At 43.7% G+C, this 17,561-nt stretch overlaps 1 protein-coding gene across 1 annotated transcript in view; it reads right to left on the bottom strand.

Annotated features, from left to right (window-relative positions):
* Positions 1-7,075: 7,075 nt before the first annotated feature.
* The window catches only part of LOC122732260 (microsomal triglyceride transfer protein), a 70,189-nt gene continuing 59,703 nt past the window's right edge, over positions 7,076-17,561 (bottom strand). Inside the window, 3 exon segments of the mRNA XM_043972345.1 lie at positions 7,076-8,899; positions 11,752-11,922; positions 17,023-17,147. Coding sequence (XP_043828280.1) covers positions 8,728-8,899; positions 11,752-11,922; positions 17,023-17,147 — 468 coding nt within the window. The 3' untranslated portion in view covers positions 7,076-8,727.

Below are 17,561 nucleotides of genomic sequence, written 5' to 3'. Positions count from 1 at the left end.
TACAGGGCCATCTCCAGTTGTCCTGATATAGATCTTGCCACTGGACCCAACTGGCTTATGCTGAGTCCTACTGCTCTGGAAGGACCAGTGTCCTGGGAGGAAGCCAAATTTCAACAGCCTGGGTGTGGAAACCAAGAGACCTAGTCTGGTCCTTGTTCTGACACCAGCTCTTGGCCTCTGTTTCCCCCTGTGTAAAATGAGAAGGGTGTACAAGGTTGTCTCTAAGTTCCCTTTCAGCTCCAACAAAGTATGAAATTCAGGCCCCATTGGCTCCACATCAGATCGGCCTCAATTTCAATGAGTATTCAATTGGCTGTGACCTTGGTCAAATTTCTTCTTCTTTTTGAGGACCTCAGGTCCCCACCCTATAAAATAAAGAAGCTGGATTTGATGATCCCCATGGTTCCTTTCACCTCTAATGTGATCCTGAGCACTTTGTGGAGAAGAGGCGTCACTTTTAGCAATCTGTCAGACCTTTCCCTCAAAGCATCTGTTTATGTAAGAGTAGTGGCTCTACCACCCAGTATCCCCAATAGTCAGGATTCTAGATGCCAAGTGTCAAAAAGCAATTTACCTTAGCATCTATTGGTCACAAATAATTAACACATTGGAGCTTAGAAACAACCCTCATTTTGCAAATGAGGAAACTGAGGCACAGAGACAGAAAGCAGTATACATGACCAAGGTCTCATACATAGCATCTGAAGTGAGATTTGAAGTTCGAAGAGACCTCAAAGGCCATGAAGTCTAAGCCACACATATATGAGAAGCTTCTTTACAGTGCCCCCCACCCTTGAGTTAAGATCTTCAGGGAGCAGAATCCAGTCTCTCCTGAAGCACTCCATCAGGGAGCTTTTCCATACAACAAGCCAACATTTATCTCTTTGCTCCTATTTCTTCGCTCTGGGGTATAGCAGAACAAATCAATTCCCTGCCATTTTATCTTCCTTCAAGTATTTAGAGACAGCCATCACATCTCTGAAATGTTCTTTTCTATAGTCCCAATATCCCCATTTCTTGATGATGAAACCTCAGTAGAGACCACTATGAATGGGGTGCATGCATTATGGGATAGGGTTGCTGAATCTGTTGGTTTTACACATAAATGCTTTTCTTTGTTATAGGAATATTTAATGGAGGGAGGGACCAGGATGGAAATATGGGGAAATGATTGTGGTGATAAAAAACCAAAAGATATCAACAAAATAATAAAAAAAAAAACCACCCAAACCTCCCTCGTTATTTCAATGAATCCTTACACAGCATGCTGAAGGCTCTTTCCCATCCTTTCTCTCTCCTCTGGACGTCCCCCAGTTTATTATTGTGCTTCCTAAAATGTCATGGCCAGAGCTGAATATAGTATACCAAATGTGGTTTGACCTGAGCAGGGAACAGTGGGACTATCACTTTCCCAGTCCTGGACTTCTGCCTCTCTTTTAATACAGTTGAAGATCGAATTCGCTTTTTTGGCTGCCATATTGTACTGTCAATTCATACTAAGCTTGCCGTCCATTAAACTCCCTGGCTTTTTTTCATACAACTGTTGTCTAACCTTGCCTTTCCCATCTTGTACTTTTGAAGTTGATTTTTTTTAACCCAAATATAAGTATCTCTCGAAAATTTCATCTTGTGCAATTCAGCCCAATGTTCTAGTGTCTGAGTCTTTTTGGATTCTTCCCAGTTTGGTGTCATCTGTCAATATGATAAGCATTCCACTTATACCTTCATCTAAGCTACTGACAAGAATGTTCAACTGCACAGAGTCAAGCACAGATCCACAGGGATGTCCGCTGCTGATCATCTTCCACAAGGACATTGTTGCTGTTAATGATTGCACTTTGGTTCCTGCCATTCATTCAGTTTTGAATTCACCTTACTGTACTGCATTCACTTAAATATCATGTTTAGTCCACATGTTTCCTGCTTTTCCATATGGATAATATGTACAAAATCCTCTTTCTGGGAGTAGTCACTAGAGGTCATTAACCTATTTGTGGTCCCAAGTGGCAATGGCTTCCCTTACCTCCCTTCAAGATAGTTCTTTTTTTTTTTTTTTTGGTGAGGCAGTTGGGGTTAAGTGACTTGCCCAGGGTCACACAGCTAGTAAGTCTCAAGTATTTGAGGCCGGATTTGAACTCAGGTCCTCCTGAGTCCAGGGATGGTGCTTTATCCACTGTGCCATCTAGCTGCCCCCTTCAAGATAGTTCTTAAACCATCCCATCCAGAGACAGGTCTGCTGAATGCCTATACCTCTGTTTCCTAGCCAAAGAGGAAAAGAACACTCTGGGGATGATGGCATAGCAGTCCTTAAATATTTGCATGGATTTCACACAGGAGAGACTTCTGCTTGGCCACAGAAGATAAAAGTTGGAGCAATGGGTTCTGGTTGCAAAGAGGCACATTTAGGTTTGATTTTAGGAGTGAAAATTAAACTTCTCAGCAATGACAGCTATCCAGAGGTATAAAAGGCTACCTTCAGAAGTGAAAGGGCTGGGGCAGCTAGGCGACACAGTGGATAAAGCACTGGCCTCAGAGTCAGGAGGACCTGAGTTCAAATCCAGCCTCAGACACTTAACACTTACTAGCTGTGTGACCCTAGGCAAGTCACTTAACCCCAATAGCCTCACCAAAAAAAAAAAAAACACAAAGAAAAAGAAAAGAAGTGAAAGGGCTTCCCTTCACTGGTATTCTCCAGGCAAAGACAAGATGACCACTTACTCTATGTTGATGATCTCAAATCTACCTCTAATCTTACATCTCCAAATGCCTTTCAGACATCTAAAACCGGATGTCTAGTAGACATCTTAAACTCAACAAGTACAAAATGGAATTTATTATCTTTCCCCCTTAAGTCCTCCCTCCCTACTAGCTTCTCTATTGATGCAGAGGGCAACACCATCTTCCCAGTCCCTCAGGCGTGCAATCTAGTAGTCATCCCGGACTCCTCATTGTCTCTCATCTTCCATATCCAATTTCCTGCCAAAGCTTTTTATTTTGCCTTTTCAACATACCTTCTTCTCTCCTCCGGTACTGACACCAGCTAGTGCAGGTCCTCATCACCTCATAGTCTGCTGGTGGGTCTGTCTACCTCCAGTCTCTCTCCACTCTAATTGATCCTCCATCCGGTCAACAAAGTGATTTTTCTAAAGGGTTGGTCTGATCATGTCACGACATTACTCAATAAACTTCCGTGGCTCCCGATCACTCCAGGGTAAAATGCATAATGTTCAGTTTGTTATTCAAAGCTCTTCATATCCTAGCCTCATGTACCTTTCCAGTCTTCTCATACCTTCTTTCCCACTACTCTTCAGTTCAGTGACACTGGCCTTTTGGCTGTTTCACCAACAAGACACTCTGTCTCTCATCTTCAGGCAGTCTTTGTGGCTACCCCCCATACCTGGAACACTCTCTTCTCTGTCCTGACTACTGACTTCCCTGGCTTCCCAATCAAAATCCCACCATCTACAGGAAGCTTTCCCCAACCCATCTTCATTCCTTTCCTCTCTTGATTATTTATCCTGTACATAGCTTGTTTGAACATATTTGCTTGTTTGTTGTCTCCCCTGTTAGATTCTTTGAGGGCAGGGATTGTCTTTTGCCTTTTTTTTGGTATCCCTAGTGCCTTGCCCATAGTAAGCATCTAATAAATGTTGAGTGACTGACTTGTTGTTGCTCATTCTCAAAGAGGACCAATAACACCGCAAGGGTGATTTAGTCATAGAAGTCCACGTGTAAAACATATTTTTAAAAAACATTTTATTTATTTTTTTAGTGAGGCATTTGGGGTTAAATGACTTGCTCAGGGTCACACAGCTAGTAAGTGTTAAGTGTCTGAGGCCGGATTTGAACTCAGGTCCTCCTGACTCCAGGGCTGGTGCTCTAGCCACTGTGCCACCTAGCTTCCCCCATAAAACATATTTTTATAATTCAATGCTCTCTGTTATCCAGTTTGCCGGAGAATAACCTTTACTGCATGTGGCACCATGGAGGAGGTGGCTTCCATCCATCTGTCCACTCAACTCTTTCATCCCTGGCAAAGGGGAGAGTGGGGAGACTATAAGTTTCTGGGATCTGGGCGGGCATTCTACCAGGAAACTGCATGGTGGGTAAGTAGGATTTGGAGAAGTATGGGCCAAGCCTTCATGCTGGTGTAAATTCTCTGGGAAGTGGTGGCTAAATCAGGGATTATTTGTAAGCAAAATCCTAAATAGATTGGAAAGTAGTAAATTACTTTTGGTTGAAGGTCAAGGAAAGAGACTGAAAAGTAGGTTGTGGGATGAGAAGAATGTGGAGAGACAGTGTTGAATTTAGGGTCAAGAAACCTGGGGTTCCAATGCTGTCCTGTCACTTAAGTCCCTTAAACCTCTCCAGGTCCCAGTTTTATCATATTAAAAGGAAAGGGTTGGCCTCTCAGATGCTTTCCAGTTCTAGACTCATGATCTTATGTTTATCAAATATGGCCTTGGGTAGTCATTTCTCTTCATATGACTATATTAAGACAAGGAGATGGAACTATATAACTATGAAGATGGTCTGAATAATTTATTATTACTTCCTAGAACCTTGCTTACTAAGGAATGACTTTTTTGGGGGGGGGCAGGGCAAGTGAGGGTTAAGTGACTTGCCCAGGGTCACACAGCTCTTAGAGGGTTTCCTTAGGGGCACTGACAGATCAAGGAAATGCCTGGGATCACACGACTAGTATGTGTCAGAGGCAGAGTTTGAACCTAGGTGGTCCTGATTTTGCTGATATCTGAGATATAAGTGCTCACACTGAGGATTCGAGCAATTAGGCTTATTTGAGATGGCTCCACCCCCTCAATATTGTTGTTAGGGCCCCAAAGAGACTTCACATGAAATAGAATGAAATGAATGGACCCTAATGCAGAGGACCATGCCAGTATAGTGGTCAGAGCTGAGAGGCTTGAGAGCCAGGGCCAGAATGTCCCCTTATTTTTCTCTTTGCTCCCTACACTAGACTGAAGTGATCCTGTTTCTCTGAGCACCTTATAAATAAATGCTAACTATCATTTGTTGATCCAAATTCTCCCAAGGAGTAATTTAATCCTTCCCCCACACCACCACCCTCAATGCTAGATCAGCACTTTGGGGGCCCTGCCTCAGCTCCTCTAGGCTACTCCCTGGATAGCCTGCAGGAGGATTCCAGAATGTTGCAACAGTTATTTTGAATTAAATTCTTAATATTTCCATTTTTAAGACATAGAAATGTGGGGTCCTGCTCTCTCCTCCCCCAAACTCAGAGCTTTCTTACTACGCTGAGTCCTTTGGCTTCTAATTCTAGTTGAAGGATAAAATGGTGCTTTTCTCCAATTGCTCTCCCCACTTCCCCTGACCCTCCCACCTGCACCCCCACCACACACTCCCTACCACCATTTCTTATTTTGCATTATTTCAGCAATGGGGTTGGTAGTCACAAAGCACAGGGATAACTGGGGTCATAGTGTCCTTACAAGTGTATCCAACCTTGGGAAGGACCTGCACTCAACTTCTGTTTTATCCAGGATCTCATTTACGCAGGGGGAAAGTGCTTTGTGGCTTGGATTCTGTTGGTACTAAGACCTCTATGGATTGGCAGGAATTCAAATGGTTAGTGATTACATTTAATCTATCAATAGAAATGAGAGATTTAAATAAAAAAAAGAACACCAAAGAGCTTTCATGTATATCACAACACATCTCGTTCTAAATGTGTAATCTGACCAACCAATAAGCATTTCTTAAACGCCTGCTATACTACAGGCTCTGAAAGTTTCCTAATCACTCCCCCTTTGTTCTGTGTGCCCCTCTCCCCTCCCCTCACTCTACTGCACAGAGAGGAAGTCTTCTTCTGATTGTGGGGAGCCAGAGGGGGAGTGGGCTAATGGAACTGAGAGATGAGGCAGCAGGACAAGGATGCCTGGATGAGGTCGAGGGCTCAGAGCTTGAGAAAGGGGGTGACCCATAATAGCTTTCAGCCACCAGGGATTTGACCTGGAGGGTCCAGGGGGCAGAAAGGACCAGGTGTGGAAGAGTTTTTGTCCAAGTCGGCTCTGCCCTTGCCTGCATCCCTGCTGCGCCAGGGATGACCCGGCTGTCACAGAAAACAGTGAGAGTTGCCTGACAGCAGAAGGACACCGAGTGTAAAAATACAAGCTCTAGGAGCATTTGTTTTTACCTGATGTAGAGTCCCTACTCGTACTTTAAGGAGGAACTGAATCTCAGAATAACTTCCTGAGTCTTTCCCTAATGACTGGCCCTACCAGATGCATGAGTCAAAGATGCTGGGAACTGTGTTATATTGTGTGCATTCCTTCACCTTCTTACAGGTGATGTAGATAGAAGGGGTTAAATAGACAGGATCGTGCTTTCCTTGAGTGGCCTTTGTTTTATCCGGACACTGCCTGGGTCTGGATGAGACTGAAGGTATACAACTGCACGGTAAATCGATGTTTTACCCATCCATACTGTTCCTTTGTGAAGGGCTCCGAGGCAGGAGAACTAAGGTTGAATGCTGGTCTGTTGTGATCTTGGGCAAATTACTTCTCTAAGTCTCAGTTTCCTCATCTGTAAAAGGGACTAGGTGACCTCCGAGGGCCCTTTTAATTCTAAACTAATGAGTCTGTGGAGCATTGCACACAGTTAAGTGTGCTTGTCTGTTCTTGAGGGGAGATGCTTCCAAGACTGACCAAGATGGAGAGCACTCAATGATGAAACTGAGTGGGTTCAGAGAAGAGGCCGGTTTGGCAGCACAGGAGGGGCTCAAGAACTCATTCTGATTGGGTAAATCCACAAGAACCCTGTGGACTGGCTTGGCTGCAGAGCCAGACGTGGAGCTAGGGAACCGCTGGGAACCTTTGCAGCACTGACACTCCAGGGTGAGAGGGGTACGCTCAGGTCCAGCTTATTAGCTCCCAGAGCCACCTGGTGGTTAAACACGCAGTCGCTACCACGCAGATTCCACCGGCTGCCGAGAATGCTCCTGTTACCACTTCTGAAATCCCCAGAGGATGTTGGGGCTGGGGCTGCGCTTTCTATCACAGCATACATGGAGAGTTTATTGAAAAAACACAACCAGTTAATGTTTCCCTTTTATTCTTATAGAGACAGATGATTCGTTTTCTGGTCTCATTGTCCAGAAATCCAGATTCCTCTGTTTCTTATGTCTGTAGTTCATACATGCGTATTAAAGTGAATTCTCTGGCCATTTGGGAAGTCTGAACCTTGCGGCACCAAACTGCTATCGATTCAATGACAGGCAACAAACATTTAATGAACACCCACTACGTATAAGGCACTGCTCTGGGACACTGGGGGTCTAAAGACAGCAATGAAAGATACCCCCTGCTTTCAAAGAGTTTCCATTCTACTGGGGGATACAAATGAACAGATAAGCAAAGACAAGATCACATAAGGGAGGAGACTACTAGTCCAGGCGCTACTAGTAGGGAAATGGGGAGAAGCTTCCTCCAAGAGGAGGCACATGAGTGAGCCTGGAAGGAAGCAAGATAAGACAAAGGCCAGGAGGGAGTGCATTCTAGGCGTGGACAAAGAGGGCGTGTGCCAAGGGCAGGAGACGGGATCCCGAGCTGAACAAATAATAAGCCACTTTGGCCAGAAAATCGTGCATGAATCGGAGTAATGTGGGATGTTTGGAAAGTTAGGCCAGAGCCAGCAAGACTGTGTGTGAAGGGTTGTGTGCTTGGTGGGGCTGAATGATTGGCATTTGAAGAGGCGAGGGGGGAGGAGAGTTACATGCTTGTGGTCAGTCCTGTGCCTTAGTAAGATTATTGGGATGGCTGAGTAGAGGATGAATTGGAGAAGGGAAAGACTAGAAGCGGGGAGTCCAGTGTGGGTGAGCAGTGATGAGGGTCTACAGCAGTGTGGTGGCCATGTGAGCAGAGAGAAGTGGACAGAGGCAAGAGATATTGGGACCAAACCAGGTGAAGAGATGAAGTCAAAAGGACTTTGGAAAAGGATCCCTTTTTAGGAGAACAGTGTACAAATTTAAGGCTCAAAGAGAACAACATAACTTAACGTAAATCTGATGAGGTTTCCAAACCAGATTTTTCCGGTACCTACACAGTAAATCCCATTGTTTTATGGAGGGGATGAAGGAAGACAACCAAAGGTGCTCCTTGGAGAAATAATCACCTACGGTCTGCAGAGATATGAGATTTCATCATTTAGCTCTGCATGCCTACTTCCCATAATGCTTAAAATAAAAAATAAACTTAAGAACCAAATAGATAAATATTAATTAGTGAGACAGGCCATAAAAAGTCTTATAAAAACACGACAGCCTGTTTCTTCTTGATTAGACAATTTAGTTGGTAAAAACAAATTGTAAATTTAACATGTTGTTAAGAAAAGGCTTTGCAATATCTTAATTGAAAGTTGCTTGAAAAACTGACTCCTGGTGCTCCTTGTGTATAGCACATCTGCCTGTAGCAAAGCTCTTCTTACAGCAGGCCAAGGGCAAATGAGTATTAGAAAACCAGAAACGACATGGAAAACGTCACCCTTTTGTGGTTGTTTGACCCAAGACAACATTGAGGGACCATCAGAATTGACTGACTCAGTTATTTTTCTCCCATAGCTTTTACAAAAATCTTAAATACACATAAACATGTAAACACTGTGCTCTCTGTGAGCAGGTGCTGGGCTATGCCGTAGCTGCGCCTCCCACAGGGACACACGGATTCAAGTGAAACCTGTCAGGCACCAGGTTCAAAACCAGCCATCTGAAGAGTTCTCAGCCTGTGGGGCAAAGACCACCTTGCACATGTCAGAGTTCTCTTGATGAAGGGGGAATTCAGATCCTGGGGACAGCTTTTCTTTTCCTTTGCGGGAGACATAGCCCTTGCCCGTCCAGAGTCTTTCGTACTTGGTCACATATCGCCTGCAAAATTCACATCGAAGTTACATTTCCTCGCCAACACACCCCAGAGATGGCCTCTCACTCTCCATCCCCACCACGTATTGATCTGCAGCTTGGATTCCAAAGTGATTTGAGATAGAGTATCTTTGTTTCCCCCTTTGGATTGGATCTTGAAGTGGATAGAATTGGGGTGGTTTTGGAGAGAGAAAGAACTGAGTTTGAACCCTGACTCAGACACTTATAGCTGTGTGAGCCTGAGCTTCTCTCTGCCTCAGTTCCTTCAATCAGGGCTGTTGTGAGGATCAAATATGATAACATATGTGCAGCACTTTGTAAATCTTAAAGTTTATACATATATGTGTGTATACATATACATTTATGTAAAGTATATACATATATAATGCTGCAAGTATGCATAGATGTGCATACACTCACACATGTATGCACACATAACCACGCTACACATATAGACATGTATCTGCATATATACATGTAAGAAACAACCTCTACCAATGCAGATTGGTAGGATATAAACGCAGGTTCTCCTGACTCTACCCACTACACCACGCTGCCTCTCAGAATATCCGTACATGGAATAAATCATCAATAAACAGCTGATTTTTCCTTCTCCTCCCTCAACAACATATGTGTGCACACACATACACACCCTCACTAGTGCATGGGCTCTCCAACTGTGGAGATGCTACATGGCTTGAGACCTTCCTCATTGGTTCTTGGCTTTCATTTCCTGAGCTCCCTGCCTGTGTCTGGTGGTCACGCTGGCCGGCCCGAGGGGCTTAGCCAGCCCATCAAAGCTGCTGTTCTGAGCACACCCAGGGCTCTACTTTTTGAAAATTCTGGGGCAGAATTCTGAACCCACACCAATCGTATGGCTGAGTTGGATACCACCGTTTAGCTACTTTTTTTTTTTTGGTGAGGCAATTGGGGTTAAGTGACTTGCCCAGGGTCACACAGCTAGTAAGTGTTAAGTGTCTGAGGCCGGATTTGAGTGTCAGGTCCTCCTGACTCCAGGGCTGGTGTTCTATCCACTGTGCCACCTAGCTGCCCGTACTTTTTGTTTTTTAATGTACTTAGGGAAATTCACACCAAAATGAAGTGCACTGTGGCTCAATGTTCTAGTTACAGTGTCTTTTTTTTTATCCTGTAAAAATTAAATCTAGTCAAATCTGTGCTTTTATTTGTCATTGATATATATCCTGATACTTGCCCAGTTCATTCTCCTTATTTAGATGGGCTAAGTCAGGAAAACCTCTATAACAGCTTGTGAGGAAAATGCAATTGTACATAGACATAAAAGGCTCAGCTTATTTGGAGTTTAGAATAAAAGTCAGATTGGTCCTAGTGTCCAGAACAGTGGAACTACTGCAAACGACATCCCTAAGAAGCTTGACAGTGAGGGAGCCTGGCTGACCTTGGAGTTGGAATCCCACCTCTGACACATTCTGGCCATGTGCCTCTGTCACTGACACTCACTCTCTGGTCCTCCATTTCCCCATCAACACAATGAGAAGGCTGGGTTAGATACCAATCTCTTAAACTGTGCGTCTCAACCTCATATGGGGTCTCACCTCTTTTATGTGTCTATATACCCAGGGACATGGAAACATTTCTCCAGCGAACAGGGGTCATGAGTGGAGAGAGTTTAAGAAGCCCCGGCTTAGACAACCTTTCAGGGTCTAGCTCCAGATTGGAAATCCTTGGTTGTTTGACGTGGAGTTTCCCAGAGCTCCCAAGCCCTTCTCTAAGACTGCAAGTTGTCCCCTGCCTTGGTGGGGGGAGGGGTGTTCTTCACTGGGAGTTAACTTTTCCAGGGAAACCACAGAACCAAGGCTTAGGTTCGAGAGCAGAAGGGGCCGCTTCCGGACAACTAGAACAGGAAGAGGGGCTGGACCTCTGAATTCACTGAGAGAGGGAATTACTGCCCTGGCCGGGGAAACTCCCGGCCCCTTTCTTCCCAGAGAAGTCTAGGGGCAGTGCCTAGAGCAACTACCATAGAAATAGGGGAGGGCCACTGAACCAGCATCCCCTAGGGAGAGACAGTGCCTTAGAAAACAACATCTTAACATTATCTACATTCTATTTCATCCATTCATTGATTCACTGAGCTTTTATTTGTGTTAAACATTTCGGAATCACATTCTAATCTGGTTTGTTGGCCACATGTGCATGTTCAAACCTTTTGACCGAGAGCACTGAGAAGTTAAGCAGCTCACCCTGGGTTTTTCCCTAGAAAACTAGGAATGTTGCCAAAAGCATTCACTTTTTTTTACCCCCTCTAAACTCATAATTTGACCCCAAATATAACCCACAGGTACACGTCCCAGGTATGAGGCACATCGGACAAAAGAGTAAACAATTCCATTTTCAAGGATGGTAAGTCTGACCTTGATTTCCTGGTTGAGGTCTTTAGGAGCTAACAAGGGCATTACTGATATACCAAACTAATTGCTGGGATCAGTTAATGTCCTTCAACCAGAGCACTAGCCACTGCCCTCTTCTCTTCCAAGGCACTGCATGCTCCTTAGAGGGGCTGGGCACACTTTGGGTAAACCCCACTTGACCCTTAGATCCAAAACCTAGTGTTCAAAACAATGGAAATTCCCTGCGCAAATTTCAGTGTCAGAGACTGAATAGAACTGGTCTCTCACTCAGGAAGACCCAGAGTCAAGTGACCCATTGTCCCAGCTCTGCAACCCTGGGTAAATCAGTTAGCCTCTCCTTGCTCTGAGCAACTCATGGAGAATGTAAGTTGCCAAAGAGGCTCTGATGAGATGGACACCACACAATGTCTCCTACACTGGTGAATTCATAGGGAAGGACCAAAAGAAAAGAAAATCTCCCTTGTTTCTTACCTCAAGGGTGCCTCCTGTCTGTCCATTTGCATGCAGACCAGGAAGGGATATTGTGAAAACTGCACTGTGGATATGAACTCCAGTCCTGCTTCTATTTCAACGCTGGCTTCTTGGCCAGCCTTCACAAAGGAGGAATCCACCGTGATGTCCCCAGTCACTACGAGAGCCACCCTACGGATTAGCATAAAACAGGAGTTACCGTTTAGCACAGTCAGTTGTTGCTGTCCAGCTGTTCAGTTGTGTCCCACTCTTCCTAACCCCATGGACCATAGTGTGCCAGCCCCTTCTATCCTCGGCTCTCTCTCAAAGTCTGTCCAAGCTCACGGTTGTTGCTTCCACGACATTATCTGTCCGTCTCATTCTCTGCTGTCCCCTTCTCCTTTGGCCATCAATCTTTCCCAACAAGTGGCTACAACTTCTCAGTCTGAACCTGAAGAGTTCAGGCTCTGATGACCAGAAGGAAAGGGTTAAGTGGAAGGTTGGTGTCTCACAGGGCTTTGATACAACCGTGCCCACAACCAGGGCTCACTCTCACAATACACATGGAGCTTCTCCTCCCCTGCCCCTGACAAGATCTCAATTCCAAGAATTTAAAAATGGCCCAAATCCCAGTTGTGGGAACTGTCAGGGAAAGGGAAGTGCTGAGTGTGGGAACACTCAGAGCGTGTGTGACAGCCTTTGTATCTCATTACTACCATCGACGACCAGACCTGTGATTTCAACAGAATGTAAGTTCCTTTAGAGTAGGGTTGGTGTGGTTCTTTGTACTTGCATGCCAGCCTCTAGCACAATGTGTCACACCATGGGTGTTTAATAAATGCCTGCTGATGAACGGATTTCATAGATTTAGGGAATTCCCAGGGAGGAACTACCCGCTGCCAAAGCGGGTCATCACTTTTAGCATCTGGAGCACTGAGGGACATGCCTCGGGTCACATGACTAGTATGCTTCTTCGCTGATGGAATGCAAGCTCCCTTAGGGCAGGCATTGTTTTCATGTCTGTTTCTGTGTTCCTGGTGCTTAACACTGAGCCTCTCACAGGGCAGGCACTTAACATGCTTGTTCATTGATTACTCATTCTGAGGAGCACTCTCTGTCCGTGATGTGGGGTTCACATACTGAATTCATGAAAAGGACAGGCGACATCTGTGTAGGGACACTAATCAAAGAGGGTCCCAGATCAACTGGGCATTTCCTTGAGACTTTGATGATATCTTCCTATGGTACATATGGACAAGTCCCTTGGTACCTCCTGGAACATATGGTTACTGATGCCTTCACCGATGGGGCTTGTGCCCATGCTCTTACAAGACAGGCTGCTCCTCGTGCTAACCTATCAGCAGAAGCCCCCGAACCCTTTTGGTGATTGTGGCCTTTTGCCTTTCAGCAAAGCTAGGATTAGATCAAGGTCATGGCAAGGTAAACTTTTCAGCAGGCATCTTCTCTAGTAAGTATGTAGCCAGAGATGACATAAAATTGCTTCTTGGAAAGAGTCACCTCCTGGATCCACTTTTTTTTTTTGAAGGTTGAGTAACAATTGATATTTGAATAAGTATAAAATGTCATTTGTTTTTCATCTTCCTAAAGTAAGGATCAGAATGTTTGAAAGAATATGTATAAGCCTGATAAATTCTAATTGCTTAGGTCAAATATTCTGTTGTATTTTATTATATTTCAGTGATTACTTCCAAAGTAAAGAGCTTTGGGGGAAACTGGGAAGAACTCAGGCAACTTCTTGCCTTTTCTCTACCACCTTGGCTCCCTCCACCCAAAAAAACAAAGAAAGCTCCTGCATAGAAAGCATTTTTTAAAAAAGAGGATGTATCTTCAGTGAAGGTCTTAATTCAATTGCTGTGCCCTCTGGTGGCCTGCTTCTTTCTCATATCTCATGTCTAGTCATTTTGGGTGAAATCTGGAGGTGTAGTGACCCCTTTTGGCAACTCCAATCGCTGTATTTTTAGGGTAAATATTCTGCTTTGGGATAGCTATCAATTTCTAGGCCCACAGTCTAAAGTAGAGGTAATTTTAGATTTTACTACCCCTATCCATCTCACGCCATCCACATGTTTAAAAATAAATGAGCTCTTTATTTATTCTTGGTAAAATTTACTTGTTGGTAACTTTGTAGATAGAATTGATAGTTTAAATACAAATTAGATTACATGACTTCTAGGGCCTAACTATGAGTCTTCCACTAAAATAATGAATATGGAAAATAATCATACTGATGATGTCACATATATTGTTTTACATCCAGAATAAAAATCTCTATTGAAATCCAATCAAGTGAATCTACCTTTCTACAAAACAAAAGGTAAAGGAACTGAGACAATTTTGCCTAGAAAGGGGAAGGGTAACAGAATTCAAAATCATCCTTAAAACTATAAAAGTACAAACAAAGCAAGAAAAGGGACTAAAAGTTACCTATTTCCAATAAGGAAGTGGAAAGAGGAGTGGATAATACGCAATATGAATGATATGTTTTAGCTGTGTAGGGGAATTTCCTGGCAGTGAATTGTTGAACACTGGGATGAGTTTCTAAGGGTGGTTCAAAAGCATCCCCCTCTATTCTATATGACCTGCCTCCGTTTACTCAGTGGTCTGGCCAAAGTGGCCCGGAGCCCTTGCACAAACTGTCTCCCAGCCTCTGGTGCAATCCCCTCCCCTCTACCACTATAGAATGTCGGGTTTCCATCAAAATTCAGTCCAAGCAAGACCTTTTACATGAGGCCTTTCAGATCCTCCTCCCCCCAACTGCTTGCGGATTTTCCTTGAATGTGTACATGCTGTCCACCCTTAATAGAATGTAAGCTACTTGAGGGAAGGGTTATTTCATGTTAGTTTTTCCCTGTACATAGATGATAAATAATATCGATTGACTGATTTATTCTACCATGCACTTTAAAACTATAGCCTCAGTTGACTGAGGTGGATACATATTGTTATGACTAATGGACAACAGGATTTCTCCTAGTCACACACAGCTCTGTGACATTAAAATGTATAATTAGAAAGCATAGCTGGTGAAGTGTGGCAGCAACCCCGCTAAAGCGCTCCCAACATTCCCCTCCAAAAAACTTTAAAAATAACTCCTTAAATCAGATTTTTGGAGCAGCAGAGCCAACAAAAACTCAGAGTGAGATATTTTTTTCAGCCTAAGACAACTTAGGAGGTCCTCAGGATAGGCCTGTGACACCAGGGAAGGGTGCCAACCCATATTGCAGCGCACTAGGACCCACGAAAAATGGTCAAAAGATATACACAGGCGGGGCAGCTAGGTGGCACAGTGGATAGAGCGCCGGCCCTGGATTCAGGAGGACCTAAGTTCAAATCCGATCTCAGATACTTGACACTTACTAGCTGTGTGACCCTGGGCAAGTCACTTAACCCCAACTGCCTCACAAAAAACCCCCACAAGAAACAAAACACAAAAAAAAGATATGTACATAGGCAATTTTCAGAAGAAGAAATCAAAGCTATCAATAGCACACACACAAAATGCTCTAAATTGCCTAATGATTAGAAAAATGCAAATGAAAATAACCTCTGAGGGTACCACCTCACACCTATCAGAAAGGATAAAGGCCAGCGGGTCTGAGGGAAAAGAGGGACAGTAATAAACTGTTAGTGGAGTTGTGAACTGGCCCAAACATTCTGGAAAACAATTTGGAATTATGCCTAAAAAACATAAAGACTGTTCATACTTTTTGACTCAGCAATACCACTACTAAGTCCATACCCCCAGGATATCAAAAAAAAAAAGGAAAAATAACTGTATGTACAAAAATATTTAGAGCAGCTCTTTTTGTGGTGGCAAAGAACTGGAAACCGAGGGGATTCCCATCAACTGGGGAATGGCTGAACATGCTGTGGTATATGACCGTGACGGAACACCATTGTGCTACATGAAATGATGATGGGGGGCGGGGTTCAGAAGAAAACCAGCAACAACACCATGGCCAGACCTATATGAACTGATGCAAAACGAAGTGAGAAGAACTAGGAGATCCTTGAGCAATATTTTAAGGATGATCAACTATAAAAGCCTCGGCTGCTCAGATCCAAGATAACTCCAAAGTACTCATGATGAAAAACGGTTATCCACCTCCAGAGAGGAAACTGATAAACTCTGAGTGCAAACTGAAGTATAATTTTCTCTCTTTCTTAAATTTTTTTGCTTATTTTTTGTAATATGGAAATATGTTTTGCATGATTTCACATGGATAACATATCTTTTGCTTGCCTTTCAGTGGGTTGGGGAGGGTTTAGAAGGAGGAAGAAAATTTGGAAATTGGGATTTAAAAAGAAAAATGTTTAAAACAAATAAATAATAAATTGATTTTTTAAAAAAGAAAATGTATGGAGGCAAGAGTTAGAGTTAGAATGTTTAGTGAAAGAAATGCAAGGATGCCAGGGTTACTGAATTAATGCATGGAGTAATGTGGGGTTGGGGTAAGGTGTGAGAAGACTGAAAAGGCAGGAAGGGACCAGGCTATGAAGGGCTTTAAATGAGGAAAAGAAAATTTTACATTTGGTCCTGGAAATGCTAAGGAGCCACTGGAGTTTACTGAAAGCAGGGATGGGGTTGACATGGTTAGGTCTGTGTTTTAGGAAGATCGATTTGATGGCTGAGAGAAGAATGGACTGTGAGGGGGAGAAATCCGAGGCAGGGAAACCAGCTAAAAGACAATAGCCCCGGTAGGAGAGGACAGAGGAGAGAGGAAGGTGCCTATGAGAGATAACACAAAGGGTAACTCCTAGGCTTTAATCCTTGGTGACAAGGAAGATGATGGGGGAGAAGGCTGGAGAGAAAGCTAAATTTAATTTTAGACACGGCCACAGTCGGGTGGAAATAAAACTCTGAAGTTGGGAGGGGTGTTAGGGTGAGATAAGCAGACCTGAGTATCATCAGAATAGAGATGATAATCAAGTCGATGGGAGTTGATCAAATCACTAAGTGAAATGTGGAAAAAAGTGGGGGGAAAAAGAGAGGATAGGACAGAGTTTTAAAGGACATACAATTGTCAGGTGTGACTTGGATAAAGATTCAGCAAAGGAGACTGAGAAGGGGCAGGTAGGAGGTAGGAGGTCTTTTTCTTAAAAGTTTATTTAATCTTTTGGATTTAAAACATCTATATTTTTTTTCTTAAGCTGGGAATTCTGATAAAGCTATTGATCAACTGCATTAAAAAAAGCATAGCTATGTGTCCTTTAAATCTTTAAAAGAGCTTAATATTGAACTTCTAACACAGTACACGTTAGCATACTCACCGGTTTTTCACTCGGGTTTTAGATTCACGGTACCACAGGCTGAACTCCATTGCACCTGAAATATCAATGGCCAGACCTCCCTGGAACTCCACATTGGCTTTCAGCCCAGACTGCAACTGAATCACCTAGAAGAGAAGAAGCCGTATGTTAACAGAAGCACTTTCCAAAGGCACATTCCCATTAGTCCTCCCTCTTCTCCTCCCCCACCCCCAATGGGCCTGGTGCAGGAATGGAAAGTTGCAGCTGGAAATACTGAGATTCAATTTTCAGAACACGGCACAATGTTGTTTCCATAGGATGCCATCTAGGTAAAACACCTTTCCTAGTGCATGGGGAAAGGTCACATTATTCCCCTAAAAGAACAATGAAAAGAAGGTTTAAAAATACAGGCGACTAAATCATTTATTTGAGTTTATAAGAAATCTAAGACTAACGAGTGATCTATGCCCATTCATTGTATTCTTTCCCCTGTTGTTACTATCACAAATCAGAAGAGGGTAGAGACTGATCGCCTTTTATAGACTTTGCACAGGCCCCAG

This window comes from Dromiciops gliroides, chromosome 6 (genome assembly GCF_019393635.1).
Source record: "Dromiciops gliroides isolate mDroGli1 chromosome 6, mDroGli1.pri, whole genome shotgun sequence".
NCBI classification, from domain to species: Eukaryota; Metazoa; Chordata; class Mammalia; order Microbiotheria; family Microbiotheriidae; genus Dromiciops; species Dromiciops gliroides.
The sequence above is the reverse complement of the archived record's forward strand: the minus strand, read 5'-3'. Positions and strand labels throughout refer to the sequence as shown.